The 13038-nt window shown below is 37.6% G+C and overlaps 1 protein-coding gene across 2 annotated transcripts in view; it reads left to right on the forward strand.

Moving 5' to 3' along the window:
- LOC124596596 (arrestin domain-containing protein 3-like) overlaps window positions 1-13038 on the forward strand; it is a 128019-nt gene that overhangs the window by 72658 nt on the left and 42323 nt on the right. For both annotated transcript variants that reach the window (XM_047135792.1, XM_047135791.1), the window contains one exon: window positions 11597-11723. In XM_047135792.1, the coding sequence (XP_046991748.1) occupies window positions 11597-11723 (127 nt within the window). The remainder of the gene's footprint in view (window positions 1-11596; window positions 11724-13038) is intronic.

Raw genomic sequence — 13038 nt, forward strand, 5'->3', positions numbered from 1 at the left:
GATAACATGACTTTTGCATATCTTCTTAGCACACTATGGTCTGAGCACTTGTGTTGTGTAAAGACATTAGTGCCTTTTAGTGTCAGTCTTTGAAATTTAGGTAACTGCAGGCTTTAGTGTATTGATATGCTTAGTTGTCAAAATGCCTATGATACCCTCACCATAATTCCAGAAAATCTTGTTGCATGGCAGTTTTTCTATTTTTCAAACTGTGGCTTTGTAGCTGCTGTGAGTGTGTGGCCACGTGCATGCTTAGTTTTGCCACTTGTGCTGCTAGTTGCTCAGTGGTGGGTTTGGTTTATGCTTGCTGTTGGTGAGAAGTATGTGTGCTCGTTACAAGACCAGTGATGCCACCTTCCATTTCTCTGCCTGTTCCTGCATCCTCGTCTTGACTGTTGCTGATTTTTGCATACACAGAAATCTCACTTAAAAGCTGTTTGCAATACTGTTTGCCTTCTATGTTAAGACTTGCCATGCTATGCGCGTTTGTGCCACAATGATGGGGTAGATGGTGGCTGGGATTTTACAACACCACATTACGTGTAAAGGTAGAAGTTCTGGGACTGCTGATGTATGTAAAGTTTTGAGCATTTGTGATGGAGTCTTATTGGTCATGTTTTCATCTGTGAAAATCTTTTGTAATCGCTGTTCTGGTAACAGTGTATAGTGCCATACGAGCTTCCTTTAGCACAGTGTAACTTTGTTGTGACAAGGTTTCTTCAGTTTCCTCAATCACTACCAAATCAAGATGCAAAACCACAATATTAAATCTTTCAGTGTTATCAAATACCTAGTGCTGTCCAAAAGGAGAATTGCTACTCACTGTAAAGATGACACATTGAGTTGCAGTCAGGCATGACAAAGGCTTTACACATTTAGATTTTGGCCAAAGCCTTTTTCAGAAAAAGAAACATACACACATGCATTCACACAAGCAAGTACATCTCAGGCACACATGACTGCCTTCTCCGGCAGCTTGGACTAATGTGTTTCCTTTTCTGAAGAAGTCTTTGGCTAGAAGCTAAATTTGTAACAGTCTTTTCATTGTGCCAGTCTACAATGTGTCATCTTTACAGTGAGTAGCAATGTATCATTTTCCTTATACTGTTGGTATTACAATCTGGAATTGCCATTATTTCACACTATTGAAATATGTGTTTGACTTGATAAACCAGATCTGAGGTTGCATTGGCTAGAACTTGGGAAGTTTATAATTTCCATGTCATGCATACCTGCTCCCTTCTTGCATCTGTTGTGCCGTGTGATGAATTAAAAAGTTGAGGATGGTGATGCAGCATTGAGTGGTAAGCCTTGTTCCATTCAGATTCCCTTTCCCGGTACTTATGACAATATTTCACTGTTATCCTTTGCTTCTTTCTCTTTTTTATCCTTTGCTTTTATTCTTTTTCAAAATCACAACTATGGTAACTCTTATTCTCATGTTCACAATAAATATTGCTCACTACTCAATAATAACTTTGTTATGCAAACATAGTATTGACAAAGAATGGAGGATGAACAACAACTATAAATAACAACAGCAGCCATGTTGACAGCTCAAAAGATGCTTTTTATAGTCTGCGATAATTGTGTTCATTTACAGCAGTGAAATCTGTTGGTGCCACTACATATTTATTCAAGGTGTGGAATAACTGATTTTTATTTCATTCTGTTGAATTATATTCTGGACAAAAAAATGAAGGAAAAAGAAAAAGAGGAAAAAATTATAATATTACATAGGCAAAAAGAGGGAGAGAGAAAAAGCATAATATACACATTTTCCTTATAGGTATTAGTTATCATTATTTATGGTGCAGTTGTTAGAGTGAATTATCTGTCTTACTTATTGGGACATACAGAACAGCAACAGCAATAAATTAAAAGCTGGAATTTATAATAATGCATATTTATTTGAGCAGTATCAATACCTTCTCAATACAAGAAACTGCACCTATGTCATAAAATCCATACCTGCTTATCACTGTACAGAAACTAAATTACTTCAAGAAGAAATGATAGCATGTGCAGTGAATTAAACAATTGCTGCTGTGTTTTGTAGCCATCAATGAATTTACATGCCAGCCACCAGAAGTTCTCTTTGTTGGGCAACGGTAGTTGTTTTGTTTAGACATGCTCCATATAAGTCATGGAAGTAGACAATGACAACTTGTTTGCCTATTTGATATATATCGTGCTTAACATTAATTTGCTACAATTTATAACCTTCAAGGTCTTCCTTTCTTCAACATATATGTACCAATAAATGTTTGTTGTTCTATTGGATATTGGCTCCAATTAGTCCTTTGAGAGATTATAAAGTCAACTTGGACAAATGAAATTATGTATGCTGTATTCCCAGGAACATAGATTATCAAACACTATTTATTCAGTGATATATTTGTAAAATAGACCAAAGATGAATAAACAAGAAATTATAAGTACTATACAAGCCAGCAGTAAAGATGAAACATATTTTTCTCAACAGCCCCACAAGTTCTTCAGAGCTTAATTCATGAAATATTATCACAGAACACATTTATTGGTTTTTCACTATGTATAACACACAATTCATGGAGCACTGCTTGGAGGTCTATTACTTCTTGCACTGATGTTGGTTGATAGGGCCATGCACTCAGATTCTGTAGTTCATACAGGAACTGTTTGTTGCCATCTTGGGTTCCAGGAAACTGCTGTCCCAGTTAACTTGGAAATGCAGCCAGTCACTGATCATTGTTGATCGAGATCTGATGCATAATTGGCATCACAGAAGTCTTAAATTTTGTTTGTTCCTGTTTTTAAGAATGTTAGTTCTATGTTGACTGTGCCTTTGGTGTACCTCATAATTTGTTTGACTGTTTGTCAGTGAATTTTTAGGTAATTGAGGTTGATGATCTCCCACAACACAAACAATGTCTGGCCTTGCACCTTGAGCCAAATAGAACAGTGACCCAATGGCTTTCTCATAAGAAATGTAATGTAATACAAATATTCCTCATCTATCAATTTTTCCTCACATGTTTGCAGCTGCAAACCAGTTTCAAGTGGAAGTGCAGCCAGATTGCAGTCTTCCATACCATATTTCTTGAGTATGTTTACTGCATATTTACTTTGATTGAGGCTAATTGTCCTGTGTTTTGTGTTTTATTTTATTTATTTATTTTTTTTCATTCCAAGGTAACAACAGATTTCACCAAGATCTTATAACATTATTCTCTCATAACTGAACCTTTAGTTCTGTCATGGGTAAAGCTACGTATAACATTAACAGGCTGTGAAACATGCTAATGTTACCCTCTGAAAGGATATTAAAGTTCGACCATGCATGTGTCTAATGGAAAAGGCTCCGGCCTATAATTTTGAATTTTGTGACATTGACAGTAAAACCAAATGGGCCTTAATCTTGGGAGTTAACAGAAGTGGTATGAAAAAAAAAAAAAAAAAAAAAAAAAAAAAAAAAAAAAAAAAAAAAAAAATTGGTCAGTCACCAGCTTAATTAGGCACATTAATTGGGAAATATATATTTGAGAAAATTGGATTTAGTTATTGAATACTTTCATTGAGATTTCACTTTGAATAGCAAATAGGATATGAACTGACTTAGTGCACTCTGTACTGTGTGTAGCAGCAGTTACCAATAACACATGCACCAGTAAATTATGAGGAGCAAAATTGCACCAAGTTCATACTAATGTTGCGCACAATCATTAGCATTACTCAGTCAAAATACTGGAGCATCACAGCATGAAGTGCAGAACTAATTTTGGACATGTGGGGTTTCTATCTTAAGCATTCATTTCGGTGATATTTCCCACCGAAACAGGTCCACTGAATTCCCTTGTGATGTCATCTCTCCCTGCTGCCGTCACTGCAGCTGCGCTACAGACAGCTTATTGCTCTGCCAAGTTCAATGCACACGGTTGCTCAGCTTGCACGCTAGCCCCTGTAGCATAGCCTGTCGCCTGTGACTGACTTATGCGCGCACCTGTTGTTCTGAGTGCACAGTTCTGTGGTGCTGTGCTGCTGCTTACTCGTGTCTTAATTTCACTTTGTTTTGGCCGGTATGATTTCTTTAGTTTGGGCCAGCAATATTTTTCCATTCAGGCCTTCGTTTTCCATGTCATTTTGATTTTGATAGTTTCACAGTGCAAATCCTCTGCTGTGAAATGACATGTTACTGCGACCTCTGCCTCTAACTTTTTGTATCATATTTATGCAGTAATGTTTGTTCTCATTCTGTTCATTACTCTCATGATTATCCCAATTCTGGTTGTTATTATTTTGACAATAATTACGGTTCCCTCTCCAGTGGGCCTCGTCTTCAATCCTTTCCAAAAATGACGAGAAGCTTTTGTGATTACTTCCCACCTAAGATTTTAAATCCTTTGGGAGCTTTTTCCATAGTTCTCACGCTATTTCAGATTCCGTTTGTCTGTTTGTCCAGTGTGTCAGTTTTTGATACCACATTTCACAAAACTCTTTCATTGAGTTGCTGCCTCTGTTGTCATATAACCTGGACATGATAAACTCCTGCCATAGGCAGTCCTGTTTTTGATCTGACCAGTATTCCTCCATAAATTTCTGTTTAAATTCGCCAAATGACATTTGTTCTGTATCCAAACTTAGTCCCCATCTTTTCACATCACCAGCTAATGTGCTGATGAGCACATTTATCTTTTCCTAGTCCATTACGTAATCAGGAAATTTCCTTTCATACTTTTTCAAAAATCTGATGGGTGCCATCCACTATGTCTTTTTGCTGGATTGAATCATTCTTTGCCCTCTACCAATTTGCTGCACATTATTCTGTCACTGATATAATTTGGTTTTTCTCCTATTTTCCATTCAAGGTCACTCACTTTACCTTGAATTTGGAAAGTGTTCTGTTCACACTTCTTTCTGCATGTTGTCATTTGTTTACTCAATTCCTTCCCAGAATCATTCACCATTTGTCTCAATTGAGAAATTTTGGTTTTGCATTTGTTTACTATTTCGGTTTTGAGGCCAGAAACCTTTTCATCAACTTTTGTTACTACCAGAGGTCCTACAGTGTCTTGAATGTAGATTATTTTGGTATTGAACTTATCATTGATGTCATTAATCTGTCCCTGCATCGTGGTGACATTGGTATTGACAGTATCTATTTCAGTTTTTAAGTCCTTGCTTGCATTACCCACAACACCTACTTTTTGAGTCTACCTTTTCAATCTGTTTACTGATTTTAACACCTTGTTTTTTAATTACATCTGCCTGTGTTTTAAGCTGATTGTTAATATTACTACCTTGTGCTGCAATTTGTGCAGACAACATTTTTAATAAATTGTTCATGCTCAGCAGTTTTTCGCTATCTTGTTCTAAGCTGCCCTCATACTCAGATTCTACTTCTTGTGTTTTGCTCGGCTCACTTTCGGCTTTTGATGAACTGAACATATCCATCAACTTGTTAACATAGCCACTGTCTTCATTCGGGTCATCCTTCATACCTTGTTTTATTTGTGATGGGCTCATCATCTGAATTTGATTGTTGATGTGCATATGGTAAACATAAACCTGTTGTCGTCCCATGGTATCATCAGTGCTCTCGTTTAACGAACTACTGCCACTTAGTACACCAGGTACTTTTCTATTTCACTCTTTCCTCTTTCTGACCTACTGTCATCTTTGTATACATCTTAATTTTGTTAACACTTTTTATTTTATCTTTCAAAGACCTGTAAAGTTTTCTGTTGATTATTTTGCCCGATCTGTTGCAAGTACATAAAGGCAAAGACTGACACATTCATATAGTTGACAATGATCATACTGTCAAACTGTACATCCTAGTGATATACACAGACATTGCAAATGTGTATTACTGTGTTTTCAACTGTCCTTGGACATGAAATACAAATATATTGCATCTCAAAACATTGTGGTATTTGGCAAACACAGTTAATGTCTGAGAAGTTGATAATTGTTAAATATAAAAATATAATTCTTGAATCACAAAGTACTAATTACGGGTTGCCTCAGGGTTCAGTTATCAGCATCATTATTCTTCATTGTATATACCACGTAATTCATAATTCATTTGGTGAAGATATTCATTCACTCCCTGTGGGAGAAAAATCTGACAGTTATGGGAGAAAAAAGTCTTACAGTTAATAATACCATTCCAAACAATTCATAGATATGTGAATGCAATTGATTTTACAAATCTGCAAACTAATCTTTTCTTCCTGTCTCAATAATTTATTTATCTACAAATCATTTTGCAGTGATAAAGCTTCTGTCAGCTTAATACAAGGAAAATATAAGTTGTATATACAGTCATAAGAATATACACACATGTTTGATGAGGAGAGGTCAAGACAGGTGGTTGGCATATATCCGGAAGAACAGACACCACATATATACAATTAAGGCGAGGACGGCCAATGATTTCTTCAGTATGGATGCGCACCAGGCTCGAACTCGTACGGGAATCGGCAAATGCCTTCAGTAATGAGGATAATGTTTAAGAGGCACTTTATTCTTAGCATGTCTATAGGTTGAGAAATTAGGTCTGAGGGGAGGTGTGCTAGGATAGTGTGCAGTTGAGATGACCACTGTGTCTGGACAGCATAGTGCTCAAGGCATATGCCTAGTAAACAGGAGTCCTGGGTTCGAATCCTCGTCTCACACAAATAATCCACCTCCCCCATTGATTTAAATCAATACCTGCTTGCAGCCAATATCTGTAATTCCTATGTGTCTTTTTGGTTTATAAATACTCAAAAAACATTATGTAACTCTAAAATTACTGTTATGTTAAGTTAGAGTAAATTGAATGGGGAAATTTTTCTGTTATTTTGGAGCTACTATCTTCAGTTTCTTGTATGCACCTGTAAACTGCACCAATAGTCTCATACATGTAGAAAAAAATTAGTTTAATTAGATAATAGGGAAAGGAGAAAAAGCTTCTTAAAATTTCTGAGCCCTGATATACTTCAAAACAAATGAAGTTATGAAAAGCTTGTAGAAAATAGGAGTGAGCCATTATTTAAATTGATGTACTCTTTACTCACCTTAAAAGATGAAAAAAAATATTTCTATATAAAACAAGAGGATAGGCTACCACTGGAAGTTAAATTATTAATGTCAAGTTTAGGCACATCTGTTGAGCTCACTCAAATATTTGCCTCTTCTCATAGCTGACAGACCCTGCCTCACAGACCTACTACATTTACCACATACTCAGAAACTTCCTGTCTCCAGCATACAGAATTCAAAAACTGAAAAAGCCCCAAAAACAGTCATGAGCCTGTCCTCCAAAAACGTCATTCCCACGGAAGTATCACCCCTTTTCAAAGGCTCTCATGCTGGACTTGTTAAGGACCTTCTCTCCTTCTGCCAGTCCCTACTAGGGAAGTTGATACAATATCGATATATCGATCCATCGATATTTTTTTTTCCAAAATATACTGATGATATTTTGTTTGATGGTGTATTGATATCGAAATGGCAGTATCAAGTGCTGATATTTTAATTTTATGCAATATTTTTATTATATGCAATATTTTTTTTTGCAATTTTCGATAAATATTTGAAGTTGTTCTTTTGAAATTGTAGTATAAAATAATTTTACTTTCACTGAGTCAAGGAGTCTTATTAATTTTTGAGCTTTCATCACATCCAGTCTTTCTATTTGACTGTGTTAGCAAGTATAGATGGCACAAAGAAGTAATCCGATGCATTTGGAGGGGGGGGGGGGGGAGGGGGAGGAGTGCTTTTTCTTCACATCGGCATTCTTCAAAAACAATTGCTAAATCTGATGAACTAAAATCTAAATGGACAAGACTGGTCTTTGTGGTGGGCAGAGACATGTGAGGGGAAATGCTGATGTAATTGGCACTCAGTGCGACCAACAGAAACTGCAGCGTTTAACTTCACCACACAATTTTGACACTACAACTGTTAGGTGACTGGTGTTGGTGAAAATGAAAAAACAGGGAAGTTGACATTAAGTGTTCCAGACAAATCCGATATGTGACAAAAGTGTACAATAGACCAATTGGACACCTTTTATTGTGCCACTGACCTGCAGTTACTATTGTTAGCAAAGTGATTATCACCAAGAGTGAGTGTGCGTCATTATCCTTTCAATTTGTGCTCTAAGAGGGATATACAGGCTGCTAGCTTGTTGATGTATGGAATATCTAATAATAAATCAATACTTAAGCATACAGCTCTAAGACTGGCAGTGTATTTGCAATGTGCAGTCAATATTATTTTTGGCCACTACATTGATATTTTTTCCATGAATAAATTGATAACTTTTTTTTGATATATCAAAGGTGGCTAATAGTGTTTTTTTTAAATATCTGTGTATCGGATTCCTGATATTTTTAAAAATATCAGCAATCCTAGTCCTTACAGTGGAAACACTTTTTTACAACCAGTCCTACCAATCAGTCTCAATCTGAAACCAGTATTGAATGCTGCCTGATTCAGTTCAGTCCTCCATCTAACCATGATCCACCCACAGTGCCCCCAAAATAACCCTGTGTTAACTTTCCAGTATTTCCTATTTTGAACCTTTCCTCACTGTCATTCATCAAATCTCTCAACATGGAAACTAACCTTATATCTGCACAGAAAACCACACTGCACCATCTAGAAATTGTGGATCATATCCCTGCAACAGAACCAGATGCATACATCCTCTCACTACCACCAATCTGGTCCTGCCACAGGCATCTCCTATCCCATCATAGTCAGGGCTGCCTGTGATAGGAGCCATGTGATCTACAAACTAAGCTGTGATGACTGTGCTCCTTTTCACATGAGCATGACAACTAACAAACTGCTTGTCTGCATTAATGGCCTCTGATGAGATAGTCCACTATTGTGGTTACTACCTACAGGGTTACCGGGCAGAGGGACTCAGCCAGCTGTCAGATACATTACCCTAAAAACCCTACTGCAGTGACCCCATTCAAGAAATCCAGAGCACTCCTCTTGTGACTCAGTACCACCCAGAATTGAAGCAAGTGAACCAATATTCCCTGCCAGAGCTTAGACTAACTCTCATTATGCCCTGAAATGAGGAATGTCTACTTAATTTTCTCCCCACCCCTCCTACTATGGTATTCTTCTGCCCACCAAAGCTGCACGATATCCTTATCCATCCATGCTCTACGCCTGCTCCAAATCCCTCGCCTTGTGGATCATATCCCTGCAACAGAACCAGATGCATACATCTTCCCACTACCACCTAATCTGGTCCTGCCACAGGCATCTCCTATCCCATCATAGTCAGGGGTGCCTGTGATAGGAGCCATGTGATCTACAAACCAAGCTGTGATGACTGTGCTCCTTTTCACATGAGCATGACAACTAACAAACTGCTTGTCTGCATTAATGGCCTCTGTCAAATTGTGGCCAAGAGACAGCTGGACCACCCAGTTGCTAAACGTGCTGCCCATAATGATGTGCTTCATTGCAATTAGTGCTTCACAGCCTGTACCATCTAGATCCTTCCTACCAACACCACCTTTTCTGTATTGTGCAGGTGGGAACACTGTATAACATATCCTTTGTTCCTGTAATCCTGGCCGCAACCTTTGCAAGTCTCTTTCTTCTACCTGCCTATCCCCTTCCCTACTCCCACTGCACGTCCTTTCTATTCTACCAACATGCCCACTGATCTGTGATCCTTCCCTACTTTTCTCCTCTACAGTCTCCATGCCCTCTAACCATCCCAGCACAGTCTCTTGACTCTGCACATTTCAGCCCTTTCCTATGTCGATCATGTCCCTGCATGCTGCCACAGTGCTTCCCCCAAGCTTACCCTGCTATCAGTCCAGCTGCCTGCTTTCTCCTTAACCACACCACTCATCCCAGGTAGCTGCTCAAGTCATGTGCTGTCGCAGCAGTCGGGCCCAGGGGGCAGAGACAGTGGCCATGTGTGTCAAGTTATGCTAGTGTGAATAAGTGTGTGTTTTCTATTTTGGAAGAAGGACTTTCTTGTCCACAGTCTTTTCATTGTGCTTGTCTGTGACTCAATGCCTCCTCTATGTGGTGAGTAGCGGTCTGTCCTTATTCTGCAAGCCACCTTTATCTCTCTCTCTCTCTCTCTCTCTCTCTCTCTCTCTCTCTGTGTGTGTGTGTGTGTGTGTGTGTGTGTGTGTGTGGGTGTGTGGGTGGGTGGAATAATTATGAAATAAATGCAATCCCCTGCCCCACCCATTCCATTAGAGAATGCTGCAGGGGAAGAACAAATGTCAGTAAGCCTCCATGTGAGGTCTACTTTCTTTCATTTCGTTACTGTGGCAAGGCAATTTCATGAGACATATGTGGGAGGAAGCAATATGTTGCCTGACATTTCTTGGAATGTATGCTCTCAGAATTTAAACAGTAAACCTCTCCTTGCATAATAGCACTTCCTTTGAAAGACCCGCCTCTGGAGTTTGTTGAGCATACCTGTAACACTCCCTTTCTTACTAAATGTTCCTGTGACAAATTTGCTGCTTGTTGTTGTATATTTTCTCTCTTTTCTAATAATTCAACCTGGCAACGGTCCCAGACTTATTGTTTGTGGCTACATTTCCTTAAGATTTATTCAGTGAATTTCTACCTAGCTTCTTCCGCAATATTTTTATGCAGTTATCTCACTTTAGGTTACTGTGAATACTTGCTGATAGGTATTTTATGGTTGTTACAGTTTCTAGTGATTTATCATCAATAGTGTAATTGAACAGTCATAGATGAACATGACAGTGGCATAAACAAGTTAGATAAAACAGTATGTGCCACTTATACATCAGTAGTAACATTCCTATTACATATGTGTCTGTACTGAGTTTAGTCCAACATGAGCTAAACTAACATGAAGCATAATCATCTTGGGGTTGATGCTCTTTTGTCCGTGTTTGCTTTAACAATACATATGTTTTTGGACGGGGCTTGCCTTTAACAAAACACAATTTTGTTTTTTATCCCAAACATCTTTCACTGCTGTTGCAGCATTATCAGTGGGCTTTATTTTATGGCTGTTAAGCATAAAGAATGTTCTTTACTGTTTGTATACATGTAAATATTAGTTTTTAAAAATCATAATTACAGATTTTTGAAGAAACACATAAAATTATGAATTCACGCCTTCTTACCCCATGGTGTGGTTTTCCTTATGTGTCATGTTTTTACAGTGGCTGATTTCTTTCACAGTTTGTTGTATATGGTTGCAGATGACAATTAATTCATATTTATTTCTGTTAATTGTAGTATCTTCACTAAGATTACAGATTGATAGCCTGAAATATTTTTTTCCATAGTAATTTGTTTTTTGATGAGCAATTCAGAGACGTACTACTAGCTGATATTACAGTCTTTCATTGATGTTACGTGTATGTAATGGTATACTAATTACATCTTTCTGCAGTGCTTGGTTGTGATTTAGAATATAATTGTTCTCTTGTGTAATGATTTGCAAATCTCTACATGGTAGATGGAAGCACACTACCATGAGTTTTTGTATGCTGGCATTTGTTATTTAACAAATGGGACAGTAGAGCCCCATGATTAATCATGAATGCAGCCTCAACAAACATTTATTCACTATTAATGTGTTTCATTGCAGCACCTCCTTCATATGAAGAGTGTATGTATGGAGCAAGTAATGTGAATGTAGGAGATAATGCAAGCCACACAGAAGAGGGATACAATCATGTTCCAAGATATCCCACATACAACTTACGTCCTGGGGAGTAAGTTTTCTTCTATTTTGGTTTATATTTTATCCATTGCTTTCATAAGTGAAAGTTACATTAAGTACCAGAAGAAAAATCAAGGACAATTTACAAGGTCACAGTTTCTGACAAGTTTCACATCTGGCATTGCTAAGTGATTTTGTGAAAGCATCAACTAACATTTCTTCAGAAGGCAGATGTTCAACATTGATGACACCTGATTCAAGATGCCTTCTTATAAAACGGTACTTTATTCTTGTATGTTTGCATCTGGAGTTGTCACTAGGTTCTTGGGTAACTGAATGGCTCCTTTCTTATCACAGTATACTATAAGTGAATTTGACACTGTTTCGATCTACCTCAGACATAAGTTGTTTTAACCACAGTAGGGCTTTATATTCAGCTTTGCCGGTAGGAAGTGCAGTTGTTTTTTTGTTTTCTACTAGTCCATGAAATTAGAGTTTTGCATTTTAATGTATGAACCATTTACATAATGTCTGTCATTGATTTTATTTCCCCAATCTGCATCACTGAAGGCAATTATTTCTCTGTTACCATATCTAGAAAATTCTAGCATGTAGTACATGGTTCACTTTAAATATCTAAACAATCTTTTTACTGACAACCAATGAATCTTTTTAAAACAATGAATATATCTGCTCAGGAGACTTACAGAAAAACACACATCAGGTCTGGAGATGTGAGATAGATATAGAAGACTTCCTGTTGCCTCTTGACAAGTTACTTCAGTATCAAAGTCCAAACCAAGTTCAAGTGGTGTTGACACCAGAATGGCTTCACTCATTTCAAACTTCTTCTTCTTCTTCTTCTTCTTGTTTCCACAGGATTTCTGGGAGACCCATAATTTTCCTTTTTTATGAATCCATGTAATTTCCATGCCTAGGCATTGGCTTATCTGTCCTATATGTTTTATCTCAAAAAATCTCTTCAAAGAACTTTTGAACTGATCCGAAACACTTCTGTCATTTGAGAATAATATCATGTCATTGACATATAAGGCTATGATGACTGGTTTGATGCCATTGCTTGAAAACAGATACATGGATCAGTTTGATTTGTTCAGTTTCAGTTTTCTTAATGCCTCATCAATTTTTTAATTCCAGATGGTCTGAGCCCATAAACAACTTTTTTCAGCCTCCATCCTTTTCCAGGAGTTGCACAATTTTCTTGCAGAATGACATTAATTTCTTCATTTAAGTCTCAATACGGATAAGCAGTAGTGATGTCAGCATGGTCGATCTCCAGGTTCTCCCAAGCTACCATAGACAAGAGTATCTAATAGATGCATCCTTGATGACTGGTGCAAGGTTTC

The sequence above is a fragment of the Schistocerca americana genome, chromosome 2, assembly GCF_021461395.2.
Source record: "Schistocerca americana isolate TAMUIC-IGC-003095 chromosome 2, iqSchAmer2.1, whole genome shotgun sequence".
Taxonomy (NCBI): Eukaryota; Metazoa; Arthropoda; class Insecta; order Orthoptera; family Acrididae; genus Schistocerca; species Schistocerca americana.